The sequence below is a fragment of the Urocitellus parryii genome, chromosome 1 (assembly GCF_045843805.1).
Source record: "Urocitellus parryii isolate mUroPar1 chromosome 1, mUroPar1.hap1, whole genome shotgun sequence".
NCBI classification, from domain to species: domain Eukaryota; kingdom Metazoa; phylum Chordata; class Mammalia; order Rodentia; family Sciuridae; genus Urocitellus; species Urocitellus parryii.
Window position 1 is genome coordinate 57,802,394 of NC_135531.1, and position 18,998 is coordinate 57,821,391.

At 35.0% G+C, this 18,998-nt stretch overlaps 1 protein-coding gene across 2 annotated transcripts in view; it reads left to right on the forward strand.

The window, feature by feature from the left end:
* Nucleotides 1–358: 358 nt before the first annotated feature.
* Nucleotides 359–18,998, forward strand: part of Fam169a (family with sequence similarity 169 member A) — a 54,101-nt gene continuing 35,461 nt past the window's right edge. The window contains exons 1-4 of one of the 2 annotated variants that reach the window (XM_026404110.2): nucleotides 359–490; nucleotides 2,475–2,574; nucleotides 2,900–2,985; nucleotides 6,639–6,810. In XM_026404110.2, coding sequence (XP_026259895.2) covers nucleotides 359–490; nucleotides 2,475–2,574; nucleotides 2,900–2,985; nucleotides 6,639–6,810 — 490 coding nt within the window. The remainder of the gene's footprint in view (nucleotides 491–2,474; nucleotides 2,575–2,899; nucleotides 2,986–6,638; nucleotides 6,811–18,998) is intronic. The other variant, XM_077800362.1, reaches the window with a different exon arrangement.

An 18,998-nucleotide genomic window follows, 5' to 3' on the forward strand; every position in this document is an offset into this window, starting at 1 on the left:
AAAAAGTTTCCATGTATCCTTTTACATTGACTTATGTTGAGGGGTATATGAGGATATATTTACATGGATATTTTTGTGTGTATCTGCATATTGTATGTTTTATACCTGTGTAAATCATTTATTTTTATCATTGAAGGTAGTGTCCAATAATTTCTCTTTCATTGCCTGCTTTTAGTTAAAAGGAATAACATTAGAAAGTTTTCTTTTTGACATACATGGTTAAATCATGTGTATCTTGTTATAGTGAAATAGGAGGGTTTCGTTACAATAAAATGTGGCAGTATTACAATAGAATTTGTAAAGGAAAGTGGCATTTTATATTCTGAAATGTGTTGTTCCATGTTGTTTGTTAAAGAGGATGGCATTCCCTGTGGATTTACTGAATAATTGCAGTCATGAGGAATTGGAAAATGCTGCTGAAGATTACATGTCAGATTTAAGGTGTGGGGACCCTGAAAATCCAGAGTATTTTTCTTTTCTCAATATTACGGTAAGGCATTTTGCAGTGATTTTTTTTTTTTTTTAATCAGTCTTTTCAGTCCAGTTTTTACATGAACTCAATATCCTTTTTAAAAAGATCATTTAAGAGTTTTAATCATTCAGTTTTGTCCAGTAAAATGTATTAATATTGGTTGATTAATAGAGCATCATGATCAATTTTGGCTTTTTTTTTTCCCCTTTGATATACTGAACCCAGGAGTGCCCAGCCACTGAGCTACATCTCCAGCCTTTTTATATTTTATTTTGAAACAGGGTGTTGCTAAGTTGTTTAAAGCCTCACTTAGTTGCTGAGGCTTGCCTCAAACTTGGGATTCTTCCACCTTAGCCCTCCTAAATTGCTGGGATTACAGGTATACACTACTCAAGTCCAGTGATGATCAGTTTTTTTGGTACCGGGGATTAAATCTATGGGTGCTTAACCACTGAGCCAGAACCCCAGCCCTTTTTTATGTTTTATTTAGTGACAGGGTCTTGCTGAGTTGCTTAGTGTCTCATTAAGTTGACGAGGCTGGCTTTAACTTTGGATCCTCCTGCCTCAGCCTCCCTAGCCATTGGGATTACAGGTGTGCGCCACTGTGCCTGGCTATGATCAGTTTTTAAAAGACAAAATCCTCAGGTTTTCACAGGTTATTGCTTAATGTTTTTCTTTTGATCTTTAAAAATTAAATGTAAGAAGTTTATCAATTTTGCTTAGACTGGTTATCATATTGGAGCTGACTCAATTAAATTTACTTTAGATTTAGAATTTGTGAGTTTAGACATTTGTTTATAATTAAAAGAATCAGCAAAGTCAGCATTGGTGATAAATACCTGTAATTCTAGCGAATAAGGAGGTTGAGGCAAGAGATCACAAGTCCAAGGCCAGCATTAGTAGAATAGTGAGAGACCCAGTCTCAAAGTTGTAGATAAAATTCCCAGTACAATAAAACAAGACTGGAAAAAAAAATCAGGAAAATACTACATTACATTATTGTGTAATGAATCTTTTCTTCCTCTTTTGAAAAATAGTAAAATCAGATTTTCTTGTCAGTAAGCCATGGTACATTATGACACAAAGATCATTAGACTTTGAATCATTTGAATTCCATTGTGAACTGAGGTAAGCAAATTCCTTTAATCTCTGCACCCCAGTTTTTCCTTCTGGAAATAACGTTGATTTAAAGGATTTGTAATTCTTCCCTACCATCATAATGGTCAACATTGAGATATTGACTTTAAGTGAAGAATTAGTGTTAGATTAATGCAAACAGAAAAATGTAATTATATGTAACTTGCTGAAAAATGAATTACCAAACTGGTTTATTTTTCTAGAAAATGAAATGTATCCCCCTGATATAGTCTATTTTAAATAAAGATAATAAATTATCTTTATTTAATTATCTTGATTTTCAGTGACTTTTGGGGGCCTATTGTATACGGCTTTTGTTTTTATTCAGTGATATGACTAGAGCCTAGTAATATTTATTGAAATAAATTTTTGTTTTTATTCCCCCAAGACAATATAATTCTTTCAAAAGGTATTGATTTTACTTTTTTTTTTTTTTTTTAAATAAGATACTAGGAGGGGCTGTGGCTGTGACTCAGTGGTAGAGCGCTCCCCTAGCATGCATGAAGCACTGGGTTCGATCCTCAGCACTACATAAATGTAAAATAAAGATATTGTGTCCACCTAAAACTAAAAAAATAATGTTAAAAAAATAAGAGACTAGGAATATTGTCTTCTGTCAAATGAAATTATATAATTAAAATTAATATAAGAAAAGTTTGATACTTTGATAAACACTTTGGTGTTTTTGTCATGTATTTTCTTAACAGACTTTAAAAAATTCTTTTCAGTTATACATGACAGTAAAAGATATTTTGATGAATTATACATACATGGAGTACAACTTCCCATTTTTCTGGTTGTGCATCTTGTGGAATTACATTGGTTAACAAACTCTTCACTAATCTTCTCTCAATTGTCATTTCAGATACCTATTAGCCTGTCAAACGTAGGCTTTGTACCTCTTTATGGTGGAAATCAGACCCAGAAAATTCTTGCTCTTTTTGCACCTGAAGATTCACTCACAGGTCACTCTTTTGCTTCATTTTTGTAAATCGAGGAGTTTTTTCAACAAACTATTAGAAATTTATAAACATGATAGTGTCATGAAGGAATTTGTTTTTGAAAACTTGTTTCAAATTTTAATTTTAGAAAAATGTAACTCTTAATTGCTTATAATTAAATAAGTGTTTAATGGATGAAATAAAATAAATGGCATAAATTGGACCGTATTATGTTATAAAGTACAATGTATGGGTCTATTTAAGAGTATCTAAAAACCTTATCAGATAATAATATTGTAGACTTTAACACTTAAAATTTAAATGTTCATGATTGTTTATTCTGTTTTAGCTGTGGCACTTTACCTTGCTGATCAGTGGTGGGCTATTGATGATATTGTGAAAACATCTGTCCCTTCTAGAGAGGGTCTTAAGCAGGTAATGATCCTGTAAATCAATATTTTCTATAAACAGTGCTTGTTTTTGAAGTTATGGAACTCTTTTCCATTTTAATATAATCTGGTTATATTAAGACCTTAGAGTTTTATTTTATGATCAAACCAGCACTCAGGTTGGGTTTCTTCTATTTTATGTGATTCTGAAATTTTCTGTGAATTGGGTTAGGGAGACTGACTACCTGTGGGTTAGTTGAGCTGTGGCATTCTTTATCCACTTTAGCTTCTGATTTTCTTATTTGGAAGAGGAAAGCCTAATTCTTTTCGTGTGGTTACTTAACTTCTCTGCCTCTAGGAGACACTGACCAGGAAACTTGTTCTATTAGTTGGGCCTCCTCTAGTGACCTGTTTCGGGTTCTGAACAGTGGAGTAACCAGACTCTGGTGAGAACAAGCTTCAAAAGCCTTTGTGGGGTGTGGAGTATAGACCAGCCAGAAGCCATCCACTGCAGTGTTTGTTACAGAAGGAACCCTGGCTTGCATGCTGGTGTTGAAAAGGTTTCAGAGACATTTCAGGTACTATGGTTTTTAGAAGATAACTAGGTCAGGAGGGGAAAGTCCACAGACACCAGTTGTAAAAATATTTGAGGAATCAAGGTCAAAGATTGTAGACATGTTTGGTGGCTGGAAGAGTGCCATTTACAATGAAAGAGAATAGGCCCCTTCACTGGCGAAGGTACATCAGACCCTTCTTACTTAAGGAGAATACTGACTTTGTAGGTAAGCACTACTATTCAATAATAGGTACAGAGATCCTTGTTAATTATGCCTAAGAGGAAGAGAGTTTTGCTGAGAGGAATGAAGTTAACATATACAAATATGTATTCTGATAATTCTTCCTTTAGAAGGTTTTTAGGATAGGCCAAGTGTCTAAAAACTTGTCAAATCTGGAAGGTGTCAGCTATTTCTGTTTACTTTTGTGGGATCATTGGACTATTCAGAAGAAACAAGGAAAGCATGAAAGCATGTCAAGAAACTTCAAAATCTGGGAAAAGAAAGCAAGAATCTTGCAGGTTACTGAGGTGTTCTCATTTCTTCCTTTTGGGTTTGAAAGTTTTTTTTTTTTTTCTTTTCAATATTGGGGATTGAACCCAGGGTACAGTACTACTTTACTACATTCCCAGCCCTTTTTATTTATTTATTTAGAATTTTGAGATAAGGTCTTTCGAAGTTGCCTGGGCTAGCCTTGAACTTGTGACCCTCCTGCCTTGGCATCCTGCTTAGCTGGGATCATAGACATGCACCGCTGCATCTGGCTTGAGATTACAGCTTTGAAAGTGATCACGCTTGTGATTGTAGGAGGAGTATAATACAGTCAGCATTTATCCTTTTGGATATTAATTTTTGAATTTACCTTGAAATTTCAGAGCAATAGGCACCTCTCACAAAAGCTGGGAGAATGTGTATACGTGGGCATCTGCCAGTCTGATAAAGAACTTTGAACCAAAAATGAAGGGAAGGAGGGAATTCATAACCTGCATAAAGCCATCAGATGGAAGGAGTAGATAGTAATAGAGGAGAATAATTTCTTCTCAGGAATAGCCCCAATAGATAGAGGAAATGTACATGTTAAGAAAGGTGTATAAAAACTTGACTGAAGTTTGACATATTATACAGGAATGTTCAAGGCTGGAGAAGGGGAAATCTTACACAGACCATGTAGCCTCTCCTACACAAGTAAAGAAACTGTGAAACCTTCAGGTATGAATTGGATTCCTACAGTAGGTTTCCTCTAACCTAATTACTTTATGACAGCAGCATCTTTTGAGAAAGTAGGAACATGAGTGAAATAGCACTGCTGCTGTTGCCAAATCCTGACCACTATGGAAAAATAGGTTGGTAAAGTCACAGGAGGGCATAATCGTTGTTTTTAATGAACTCATGACCTCAAGTAAATGACTTTACTTGAAAACTAGGAACCTCATTTCCCTCTGTCTCATATATTGTGGTAAAATTAAATGGGATTATAAAGATCATAATTCTGTTCCTGAAACTAAGTGCTCATTTATATGAAAAGGAAGTCTTCAGTTACATACTGCAAAAGTTCGTCCCTTTTTCTGTCCTGGTCACCATTACTGGGAGGAAGACAAAGGTGGCATACTTATCAATTCTGCCTGTCACAGCACCCAATAGGGGTTCTAACCTTTGAAAGGTAGCATTAAGAAACACAGAGAAGGGGCTAACATGATGAAATTAAACAGGAAAATATGTAAAGAAATACCTTAGTTTAAAAAAAAATAAACTATATATACACACCATGAATACCAAATTGAAACAGTAGCTCATGTGAAAAAGACTTTGGCTTTAGTTAATTAGTAAAATGAAGCTAGCAGAAACCTTAAATCCTACTGCCTCATTGGCATCTTCAGTATTTATTTCTACAGTTCCTGTGTGCCAAACATGAAGAGAGATTTAGGGATATGGAGCACTTCCAAGAGAGGACTAGAATGGCAGAAGTACCACACATTGTATTAGATTAGCTTTTTCCTTTAGTTGTTCCATTGCGTAGCTTTGGTGTGAAACTTAGGGGAATATCATGACCATCTTTAAATATTGGTGGTCTGTATGGCTGCAGAATAACAAAGTATAGTCTTTGGGAGCTAGATTTCAGCTTAGTATGGGAAAAAATTTTGATCAGAGCTGGGCAAGGAAAGAACAGGTTGCTGACTATGTTAGTGTTAGTCAGTGCTATCATTTCTTGTTGTTTGGTGTGGGAGATCTCCTGCCAGGGATATTTTTGAAAGTAGTGTGTGCATATGGTTAATCCTTTCTTCTCTTCAATTGACTAATCAGAGGACGAACTTGTTCTTATTTAAGGAGACGTAAGGGAAAATAGACTTTATGTAGAGAACTCTTTTGTTTTTAGCATGAAGTTCTATGAGGGGTGGTGAGAAACTGACTCCTTTATGTTAGAAGGTTGTTGGTTTTATTGGGGTACCTGTGACCATGTGGTCCTGTGTGTATGAGGTGAGGCTGTTTCCATTCTGTCTTTGCCCCAAGAATGTTTCACTGGATGTTTTTGGTGTTAGTGTCCTCACTCATCTGGTCTAGGAGAGGGACATGGGGAGTGGTATGGAATATTCTTACAGTTACAGTAAGAAGAATTGTTAAATGAACATTCACCTGGAAAAGGTGGGACAGATGTCTTTCCCAAGGGCTTAATTATGGCTTCCTTCATCAAATGAGGTAACTGTTCTTAAAATCTTTAGGGAATAACACTCCCCCCCCTTTTTTTTTCCTTTTTCCTCATTTTATGTGGAGGATGGAATGGGGTAAAAGGGTTGAAGCAGGATATATTGGGGGAGGGGGCTGCTTTTAGGGCTGGGAGACCATGGATCTGCGTGGCTGGAAGCATAAAGACAACACTGAGCCCTGAAAGAGATGCTGAGTGTTTGGTGTGTTGGGAACCTGTTTTGTCTGTTTTAGAATTTGCTAAGAGGCTCTATTCCATGCATAAAATGTGTCTATGAAAATAGATTGTCTCATCTCTGTGATATAAAATGTTTATAAATTGTTTTAAATGTATTTGAGGTGCTCTGGATACCAGTGTGAGATGTGGGAGCAGGAGCAAGGTGACTAGCCGTACTAATGGCTGCATATTGTAACTGCTGTGCCTGCTGTTTGACTTTCTTTGTAGGTGAGCACTCTTGGGGAGAGAGTGGTTCTGTATGTTCTGAATCGAATTATTTATAGAAAACAGGAAATGGAGAGAAATGAGATCCCATTCCTGTGTCATAGCAGTTCTGATTATGCTAAGATTCTGTGGAAGAAAGGAGAGGCCATTGGGTTTTATTCAGTTAAGCCTACAGGTGAGTCTTTATAAGTTATTTAAATGTATATAATGGAAATCTCCATTTTAGAACCATACTGTGTCAGTACTGTTAAGTTAGTTTCTACAGTGCGAATTGAGGTGATTTTATTTAGTATTTATTTCTTGGGAGTGCTTTGATTCTACTATCCCATGAAAGTGAAAGTTATTGGGAAAGTCTTTTGGAAAAATAAATAAATAAAAATAAACATTTGGTAAAGGAGGGACAGTTTTTCCACATACACAGAGAAAGGGGTGTAGTTGAGCCTCAAATTTTTCTTTCTTACCCTTGCACTTCCTTTCTTTCACAGGTGGTTTTTTACTTTGATTTCTGCTGCTGTGACTATTACTGGCTCCTTCTAAAACCCCTGGGACCTAACTAAATGCATTGTTCATTTCTGCTTAGAATGATTCATTCATTTTGACATATTAATGAATATCCTAATTGTCAAGAGAAACATAGGGTTTTAAAATATGTAGAGGATATAAACAGCTTCAAAGTTGTCAGTCTCCTAAAACCCAGCTCTTCCCTGCTATTGAAAGCTTAGTGTGGCTTCACACTTGTTCATTCAGTTCCCTCCAGCCCCTGAGCTGGAAGGTTCAGTCTGTTTCCTCTATGTGCATGTACACCCATGCTTTCTTACCTCCAAGTCACCCAGTCTGCCTTGTTCTGTCTGCACCTTGATCAAAAGACTGTTTGCAGAGATCAGTTGTTAGTTTCTTTCTTTTTTTTCATTACCAATATTCCAAATAGAGCTCTTCTGGTCAGACCCAGTCTAAAGATCATACTGAATTAACTGCTGAGTTGAAGGACAGTTGTGACTAATACCTTAATCCCATAATCACTACACATGTGTGACTAGAGTTAACATTTAAAGCTAGGCCACTTTTTTCCAATAATAAACTATTGTGATTATAATTTTAAATGTTCTTTGCTTTATAGTAAATACTTTGAGTCTCTTTTATATGTTATATTATTCTTGTGTACCTTTGAAATAAACCAAGGATTTGTGGAACTTCAAAATAATATTGAGTATGCACGAGGAAACAAGAATGTTGAATGGAAGTATAGTGCTCTTTTGGATAAAAGGCATCGGTTTAAATGTTTGAGTTGAGGTGTCATTTAATTGCTTTGTGTTTTATTTTATGTGAGGTAATTCCTATGGGAATTGGAGGGTTTTTTTTTTTTTCTCCTTTGCCCCTAATAGTGGCTCTAGGGGTTTCCTACCTGAAATCAGCTAATAGACATTTGGAACACAGATTAGTTTATACCCTTTTTTATTGAGAACTTGCTTTCTATGCAAAACACACAGTTAACTAGTATTTCTGATCAGTATTTGACTCCAGAAGTGTGTTTCTCTTTGTTTCATGTGAATATTGGGCTCCTTCTCTTTTGGGATCTGACCTCTGTTCCATGTTATGATAGTTTACTCCATTTTATATCCTGGAGCTTCCAAGCATTTTCCATCCTTTCTTCTAATTGCCTTATATTCTTAGTTTTGTCTCTCTGGATCAGGTAACAATAGAATTAGGTATGCTTGTATTAGTCTTTGAATCATTTTCCTAATACTGATTTGTTTTCTATTTGTTGCCAAATGTACATTGTATTCATTAAGTCATATACTACTGGTACAAAGGAAAGTAACAACGAGATTCCCCTCCTTAAATAGACAACTAAAATGACTTTCTAAAAGATAACCTAAGTCAGGCGTGGTAGCACATGCCTGTAATCCCAGTGACTCAGGAGGCCAAGACAGGGGATCGAGTGTTCAAACCCAGCGTCCGCAACTTATCGAGGCCATAAGCAACTCAACAAAACCCTGTCTCTAATAAAATATAAAAAAAGATGTGGATCATTGGTTAAGAAATTGTCTTTTTATAAAAATCAAGATTTAACATGTAGAACACTTGATTAGTTTCCAATAAATTTTCGGTTTAGTTGTATTGCTGCTATTTTGTAAGTTGTTATAGTCTATTTGCCTTTCAGTTTTATCCTTTAAGATATTTGGATTGACCAGGCTCTGAAGTTCTTTGAATCTGCAGTTAGAAGTTGGAATATCCATGGGCAGAAATCCATGGACTCAGGGCTGCCTTTAAATGAAAAAGCTGAATTTAAAAGAAATATAGTTCAGACCTTAAAGTTGAAAGGCTGTGTTGGGAAAGGGTGAGTTATTTCCTGTAGTCTTGTGAAGAGAAGGCTCATCAAGAATAAATGAAGAGCTAGGCATGGTGGTGCATGTCTATAATACCAGCTTCAGGAGGCTGAGACAGGAGGATCTCAAGTTCAAAAGCCAATCCCAGCAAAAGCAAGGTGCGAAGCAACTCAGTGAGACTGTGTCTCTAAATAAAATACCAAATAAGGCTGGGGATGTGGCTTAGTGGCTGAGTGCTCCCGAGTGCAATCCCTGGTTACCTGTGCCCCCCCCCCTCCCCCCCCCAAAAAAAGCAAATGAAGAGTATTTCATCATCTAAGCTCCAGGGCTTGACTGTGAGGCCATTCTAGGGTGAAGGTTACTTCTCAGTGGGCAAAGTTATGAGAACAGCCTTAAAGCTTTTCACCTACTCACATTAACATTTAGAGTCAAGTGCTTTCTTTAACTCATTTCATTTTCTTATATTTTATTCTCAGTAGTTAAAACTCAGAAGTTAGGGCATTCTCTTGGTTTTACTTCCTACATGTAGACTGACCAAAGTCTAGATTCCCAGACATTAAAAAAAAAAAAAAAAAAAAAAAAAGAAGTAAAATAGGTCTGTAGTGGGAACCCAGTCTGTGTCAAACTGGGATATATACATTGTTTTTTGAGTAACATTTCCATGGCTAAGTTAATTATTAAGCCTAATAATAAGCAGCAGTTTTTCATGTACTTTACATAATCTTCTATGTCTATTGGCACAGCCCTTACAGACCACTTGGATAGTATTTGTTTTCTTTCTGTATCTCATTATTACTTATTGGGATTGATCACATCTTCACAGCATCTATAGTTGTCAGTGCCCTCTGTTAAGCTTGGTTTTGATTATGCTTGTCTTGTTTTTTAAGCCTCTAACAACAGATCATGAATAGCAATAAAAGGTATTTATCGAGCTCTGGACTAGGCACTTGGGAATTAATTTCTTTCATAGCTGCACTACAGCATACATCCACATCACAAAGGACTTCTTTTTCTCTTCTCATGCTATCTTGTGGGAGGGGTTCTTATCTTGGTAAATGGAATTATTTAATTTTTATAATATTGTGCTTTTACCTTTTTTCAAAGGGCCCAATACATAACAAGTTGCTCCAGCATTTACCATGGTATTAGAATACTCATAGTGCTTTCTCCTCAGAGATTAACCATCAGACCATCTTCATTTTCTTTCTTAATGGCTGACAGTGTGTCTTTGGAAATTCTAAAAGGACCAATTCCTCTTTCTTTCTGGTTATCAGCAATAGATTTTAATATGTAGTTTACTCTAGTTTTACTGCAGGGTCTCTCATGTGCCCTTTAGAGTGCTCTGAATAAAGTTACTGTGATGTAAAAGCTACAGTGCCATAGACTCCCATCATCATCTTAATGATTGTGAATTTTTTAAAAGCACATGTTCTGTTTCCTTACCTTCCAGTTTCCGGAGCAAATTCAAAACAGGCGGGCATTTATTTCAGTGTTAAATCCAACACCACTGATTTCTTTTGTCTTAGAATAGGTGTTTATAGGGGTTTCTTCATGAAATTTAGTAATCTTAATTTGAAAGTTTAATTTTAAACCATGTGTTATCAAAGTAAGCATATTTGCAATTTATCATATTAAAACTTACATTATATTTTAAAATCCTAAATTCTTAGAAACCTTATTTTCCCACTAACACCAGTCTAGCTATATGTACAGACCTTATATTTAATAGGTAATGATATTAGCAATAATGATAATATTTCAGGGCATAGATGTTGCCACTATGTAAATGGTCTTAATTTCTTGATGTTTCACAGTTTGACATTTTTGTTCGTAAATAATAATTTTGTCAGTCTCTTGTTTTAATTTTTTAAGTATGATTCCATTGTATATCTGTAAGTACTATATTTTTTTAAGTTACAATTCCAAATTTTTGGAAGTCATATATTTATAAAATAATGTACCTAAGGAGCAACCAGAAATTTAATTTAGAATTAACTAGAAAGAGTAAGAATTGCTCAAGAAAAGAATAAGAGAAGTTAAATTATTTTTCTTTATTTGGTACCAGAGATTGAGCCAGGGGCACTTAACCACTGAGTCACATCCCCAGCCCCTATTTTTATTTTTTATTTTGAGACAGGATCTTGTTTAGTTACTTAGGGCCTTGCTAAGTTGCTGAGGCTGGCTTTGAATTTCAGCCTCCTGCTTTAGCCTCCCAAATTGCTGGGATTATATTGTGTGCCACCCCACCTGGCTACAGAGGCTATTTCTTAAGTTAGAAAATTTTATATCCTTGTTGACTTTATTTTCCTTCTTTTGAGGATTCAGAAGGAAAATAGTGTATCTCTATTTTAAATGTTGGTATCAACATTTAAGTGGAAATTTAGAAAAATAAATATGGAAAAATAGGCTAAGAAATAAAGATGATTACATATAGTGGATCTATGAATATTTAGCTTTCTTTTTTCAAATAAATATATTTGAGGTTGGTGTTGTGGCTCAGTGAGGGAGCATTTGTGAGGCACTGGGTTTGATCCTCAGCACCACATAGCACCACATTAGTATATGTTTTAGTATTTTTAGTTGTAGATAGACATAATTATTTTGTATGTCTATATTTGGAAACTTAATTCTATTAAAAAATTATGGTTTGGTGGACAAGTTTGTTTACTTAATAATATTGTTAAAGGAATTATTATTATACATTTTTAAAAAATTATGGCTTGATTTTATTTCTATTTTATTGCATAATTCCCAACCAGCTTTTTATCATTGTGAGGATTATTATTAACTTTAATTTTTAATTAGTAGACTGTAACCTGTAATTATATCACTGAAATATATTATGGTTGTTTTGTTTTCAGTCAGTTGTAGGGCTCACAGACTAAAATTATATTTCTTTCTTTTTTTTTTAAACAAAACAACAAGCAGATTGGTCAAAAATAGCAGTTTACCACAAAAAGATATCTGAGAAAATACATTGTCTTTTGTTTTTAGAGATAAATATATTAGTAATATCTTCCAAGTTTAAAAATGTTTCTTATAATAGAGGATTCTTTTAAAAGGACAGACACCCCCCTAACATTAAGAAAATATTGCTTCCAAATGAAGAGCAACAAAACATATTTTCTACATTTCAAGTCAAAATCTGTGATTGACTTGAAATGTAGAAAACAAAACAAAAAACAAAACTGCAGACTAATTTAAGCTTGTAACTTTTTTTGGGGGGGGGGGTACCATACCAGGGATTGAACTCAGGGACACTCGACCAGTGAGCCACATCCCCAGCCTTATTTTGTATTTTATTTAGAGACAAGGTCTCACTGAGTTGCTTATTAATGCCTCACTATTTCCTGAGGCTGACTTTGAACTCAAGATCCTCCTGTCTCACCTCCTGAGTCCCTGGGATTACAGGCATGCGCCACTGCCTTCGGCTTAATGTATTTTTAAGATAATAATTTTTACAAGGATTCATTCATAATTAAAAACATTCTACTGCAAAATACTAGTAAAGTCTTCAGGAAGCTAGACCAAACACTTGTTCTCTGACTTTATATCTTCCCCAGATGCCTACAAGATTTTATTTAAACAGTTTTGAGGGACAGTAAGTTTTCCTGTCTCTGTTTAGACATATTACAAATTTGTATTTAGGTTATCTTTTATATTTTTTTCCAATATTTATTTATTTATTTATTTTTGGTACCAGGATTGAACCCAGGGACACTTAACCACTGATCCACATCTTTTTTAAAATATTTTTTTTAGAGATAGGGTTTTGCTGAGTTGCTTATGGCCTCACCAAGTTGCTGAGGCTGGGTTTGAACACTCGATCCTCCTGTCTAGGTCTCCTGAGTATTTTTCATGGGTATTAACTTTCGCTGGGATTACAGATGTGTGCCACCCACGCCTGACTTAGGTTACCTTTTAGAAAGTCATTTTAGTTGTCTATTTAAGGGGAGGAATCTTATTCTTACTTTCCTTTGTACCAGTAGTATATAACTTAATGAATACAATGTACATTTGGCAACAAATGGAAAACAAATCTGTTTAGGAAAATTAGATTACTACCTTTCCTGAACCAGTACATTCCCTGGTATTCACAGTAACCATAGATGCTAAAGCCACAGATAACATTTGTCTTGGACTTGTCTTTGGCATAGCACTGAAGAGTTAAAAGAAGGCACTTAATGAAAAGTAATTGAAAATGCTCCTGCTTGCAAAATCACACACTTTGTAATCTTTCCATTTGGGGGTTTGTTATGTGATAAAAATTTGTCTGCAACAATAGTTTACAAAAGGATAAAAATTGCAGAAAAAGGTTTCTTATGCCAAAGAAAGAGTAAAAGAATTCTAGATCAATGTTAATATTTTTAGCTCATGCATGATACCATTCAAAATTCATTCACATGAGGTACAGAACTTTGTATTCAAAGTTTCCATCCAAGTTGCATTTATAACTGGGAGTTGAGACACATATCTTAGTCATATTTTGTTGAGAATAATACCATACTGCAGAATGAGTAAATTTTAAAGAACAGATGTATTTTTTTGGCTCACAGTTCTGTTCCAGGGGTTACATCAGGTGATGGAATAATCCCAAGGTGGCACAGGCATCACATGGTGAGAAACAGGGAGCATGAGTGACTTATCCTGATTGGCTTTTTTGTTTGTTTTTTAAGCAGACGCAACTCTCAACCCATTAATCCATTCATGAGGATAGAGCCCTGATCACCTCTTAAAGGGTCCACCTGGTTCCACCTCTTAGTATCTCATGGGTATTAACTTTCAACATGAGTTTTGGATGAGACATATCATCCTCAAACCATTGCAACCTCCTTTTTTTTTTTTTTTTTTTTTTTAAACAAACTCTTCTCAGAAGAATTTTATAGTTAAAATTTATATGCTGGCCCAGTAGTAGAGCTTATGCCTTGCGTGTATGAGGCCCTGGGTTCAATCCCCAGTACCACAGAATCAAATCAAAATCAAATCAAAACAAATCAAATCAAAATCAAATCAAAATCAAATCAAAACAAATAAAATCAAAACAAAAAAAATTGGGTGGCATGTTGAAGAACTTTGATTGGCAGGGCATTGGGTCAAGATATGGCTATAGTGATGATGCTTTGGTTAAAGCGAGGATTGGTTCTTCATAGAACCAAGTCTTAAAATTCACTAGGAACATTAAAAGACACAGAACAGTGAAAGCAGTACTGAGCAAGAAGAGCAGTGGTGGAGGCATCACAATTCCTGATTTAAAAATAATAGTAATACCAAAAAAAAAATATAAAAATGTTAAAATATATAAATACAGTAACAGAGCTATAGTAACAAAAACAGCATGGTATTGACAGCAAAACAGACATAAAGACCAATGAGGGATAGAATAGAAGACCAGAGACCCACATGCTTACAGTCATCTGATACTCAACAAAGGTGCCAGAAATATATGTTGGAGAAAATATAGCCCTTTAAACAAATGTTTCTGGGAAAACTTGATATCCATGTGTTAGAAGAATTAAACTAAACCTTATCTTTGACCCTGTACAGAAGTCAAATCAAAGTGGATCAAAGTACCTAGTAATTGAGCCAGAAACTATTGAAATGCTAGAAGAAAACAGGGCCAACATTCCCAACATATTGACTCAGGCACCAACTTCCTTAACAAGACATCTAAACTCAAGAAATAAAAACAAGAATCAGTAAGTGGGGTGATATCAAATTAAAAAGATTATGCAAAGGAAATAGTTTAGAGCATAAAGGGAGAGTCTACAGAGTATAAGGAAAATCTTTGCCAGCTATTCCTCTCATAGGAGATTAATATCCAGAATACATGAAGAACTCAACACCAAAACAAAACAAAACCTCCTCATCTAATTAATAAATGGGTAAAAGAGCTAAAGAGACATTTTCTTAAAAGAAGAAATAAAAACAGCCAACAAATACATGAAAAAATGTTCAACATCCTTAGCAGTCAGGAAATGCAAATGAATACTGCATTGAGATTTCATCTCCAGTTAGAGTGACAATGATAAAAATACAAATAGTAAATGCTGGCATGGATGTCGGATGTGAGGGAAAAGCAATACTCATACATTGTTGTTGGGACTACAAATTAGTAGGATCACTTTTTTTTTTTTTTAAGAGAGATTTTTTTTTAATATTTATTTTTCAGTTTTCAGCGGACACAACATCTTTGTATGTGGTGCTGAGGATCGAACCCAGGTCGCATGCATGCCAGGCGAGCGCGCTACCGCTTGAGCCACATCCCCAGTCCCATAGTAGGATCACTTTGGAAAGCAGTTTATAGATTCTTCAGAAGACTAGGAATAGAAACACTGTATGACCCAGCTATCCTACTTCTTAGTGTTTATCCAAAAGAACTAAAATTAGCATACTTCTGTGATACAGACACTTCAGTGTTTGTAGCAGCACAACTAATAATAACCAAGTTATGGCACCATCCTAGGTGTCTGTCGAGATGAATGGATAAAGAAAATGTGGCATATATACACAAGAGAGTTTATCCATAAGGAATAATGAAAGTAAGACATTTGCTGGGAAATGTGGACCTAGAGAACATCGTGCTAAGTGAAATAATCCTGATTCATTTAAGGGTCAAATGTTTTCTCATGTGGAAGCTAGAGAAAAATAAGGAGAAAAAATGCATGTGTATTGGGGGGTATACTGTGAATATAGGTGAGAGATCAGTACTAGAGGAAGGGTATTATGGGGGGAGGTAGGAGGGTCAGGAGAAGGAAGGAATTGTGGAATGAAATTGACCAAATTATTCTGTTGTACAAATATGTGTATCTGTAAAACACCACTTTAAAAAACAATATATTTGAAGGAAAACCAGTAGAGGAGAGAAGTGAACAGGGGGAGGTTGGAGGGGAGGAAAAGAAGAAGTACTAGGAACTGAAATGTAGGAAATTATATTCCATGCAGGTATGATCATGTCAAAATGAGCCCCACATTTATATAACTATAATGCACTAATAAAATAAGCAAAAAAAAAAAAAAAAGGATGGTGTTTTGAACACATGCACCATCCTCTGTTCCCATTTTCATTACCACTAAAGAGACAACAAAAACATAAAGGAATATTCATTGAGGGCTATGTTACTTTACTTGAAGGGATTATCAAACTGAACTCTGTAGTGCAGTGTATTTTCATGGTTCTTTATTGCCCTTTGTTATCAATGCTTTAAATTCTATTAAAATGAGTTTACATGGACATCTTGAAACATGATTCTGAGACTCTCTTTAAAAATAGAACATAAACAGCATAAATCCAAAATGGCATAGTGAAAAAGAGGGTAGGTGTAACAGCAAATATTATAGTCTGGGAAAAGGTTAAACTTGTGGAAATGGATGCTGAAATCTGAATCTGGAAGTCCGGAAGCAACTAAACTTATAAAGGTTTCTGCAACAAAAAAAGGACATTAGTGGAAAATTTGTTGAAATTCAAATAAAGTCCATAGTAAATGGTTTAATATCAGCTTTCTGGTTTTGAAATAGTATTTGGCTATGGAAGATGTTAATATTAGGGGAAGTTTGGGAACAGAGGTCTTTGTAATAGTTTTGTAATTTTTGCGAGTTTAAAATTATCTTAAATATATTTTCAAAAAGTTAATATTGACAATATGCAAAAATTTATTCCTTTGTAATCATTGAAACTTAAGATGGAAATGTTTGATGTGTGAATATGTGATATTTCAAAATTATTTTAATGGTTACATGACCAAAAAACTTTCTTTTGAGGAATTTGACAAGGTTAAGAAAATAAAAGTCTAAAAATATTAAGTGCTTCTGCTGGGAAAGGCCCCAGGGCCAGATTAGCCTGCCTTGGTGCTCATGGTCAGTATGCCCCACTATACATTTCATGAAAATGAAAACAAGATATATTAAAAGGATGTTCCTTGACCTCTTGGATATTAAAATTTAATGCAAAAATCAGGTGCACTGGTGCAAGCCTGTAATCGCACCAGCTTGGGAAGCTGAGGAAGGAAGATAGGGAGTTCAAAGCAGCCTCAGCAATGGTGATGTGCTAAGCAACTCAATGAGACCCTGTTTCTAAATAAAATACAAAATAGGGCTAAGGATGTGGCTTAGGGGTTGAGTACCCCTGAGTTCAAATCTTGTTACCAAAAAAAAAAAAAAAAGTACAAGGAAGATAAAATTGAGCAATTAAGTAGAACGGAGAGCAAAACAACAATAAAACCCTAAATGACAGACCATACAAAAGAAAAAAATAGAGGAACAATGTGAATAATAGATGTTTGAAGAAGAGAACAGAGAAACTAAAAGAAATTACCAATGAAATAATTTAAGAAAATTTCTCAGAACTATAGAACATCAGAACATTTCCAGATTGAGCATCCATCATGATGAAGAGCAGTAGACCTATATTAAGATTATTATAAAATTTCCAAAGATTTGGGATAAAGAAAAGACGGTGGGTTTCCAGAGAGTGAAAGATTTATATGAAAGATCTAAAATCATAATAATAATAATTTCTCAAGTGCAGCACTTTAAGATATTGAGAAAAAATATTTCTAGGGTAATTCTGTGCCTCAAGTTTCAGTGAAGTGTGAAAGCAAAAAATTTCTAGTTGACCAGTCTCAATAATTTAGCCTTCATGCATTTTTCTTTTAGAAATGAGTAGGGTTTGTGCTCTACCAAAATAAAGCAATAAAGAAAAATAGAAAGATTAGGAAACTAAGGAGAGAAAAGGGACCCCCAGATCCAGAGCTGTGTCATAATTCTGGACCTGTTGTTTCCAGTGTGGCCAAATGCAGCTTTACATGGCAAATGCAGAAAGGAAGAAACAATTACAACACATGGCTTAGTTGTCTGAAGTATTTACATAGATATGACTAACTAAAATTAGAAATTACTATTTTGGAATGACTGTATAAGGGGCCTGTGTAGGAGGTATGTTTATGGTAGAGCTGAGATCAGGGTCTGTGAATCTATTTAAGAGTTAAGTTCTCTTCCATACTGGGAAGTCAGTTGATTTTGCTTAAAATGAAAGAAGTAGCAGCAAGTCATTGGGAGGGGTTGATGTAAATAAGAGAAAGACCAGGTAAGTATCTGGAGGATACGAAGTATATTTAGGAATCTGGATCAGATAGGGGGTTGGGTCACAGAACAGCTTTTTTTCCTAAAAAGTGTTCTAGGGCTATTGTACCTGTGTAACTTTAATTAAAATAAGACCTAAATATTTTCTTTTTTAAATTTGTTCTTTTTAGTTGAACATGACAGTAGAATCTGTTTTGATATTTATGCAAGTATGGAAAACCAAAATCTTTCAAAAGATGGAACTATGCCCAGAGTCTAATCAATGTCTACCACAAAACTAGCTGAACTTTAATAATATTCAGCCGTCCCATTAATTACGAGGGCTGTTAAAAGGGCTATGCTGACTAGAAAACAATGAAAGTCTTATATTGTTCTTAATACTAAAAATCTCACTTTTGAGATGGCCTTCATATTCTCTTTGAGTGCATAATTCTTGCTTTCCTAATTTTTATGACTTTTTGCCTTGTCAGGAAATGTATAAATATATACATTCATATAAGCTGACACCACACTTTAATGTGGACAAGCTGAGAGAAACAAACAAAACCCCCAAAACCTAAGTTAGCATTTTGGAAATTCACTTGATTATTTGGCTTCAACTGAACCATTTGGATCTACTCTGAAGACCCATACTTTGGGGAAGCACAATTCAAACAACTACTGTAAGATTAATTCACTAAAGGGATTTGTAATTGGAACTACGGGGTGTACTTGTTCGTTTTTTGCCAGTTTTTAAAAATATGTTTTTAGTTGTCAGAAGATTATCTATCTATCTATCTATCTATCTATCTATCTATCTATTTGCGGTGCTGGGGATTGAACCCAGGGCTTCACACATGCCAGGCAGGTGCTTTACCACTGAACAGCAACTCCAGCCCCATACGTTTTTTAAATAGTTTTTTTGTAATTGGGCACACCACCTCCATTTTATTATTTTTATGTGATGCTGAGGATCGAA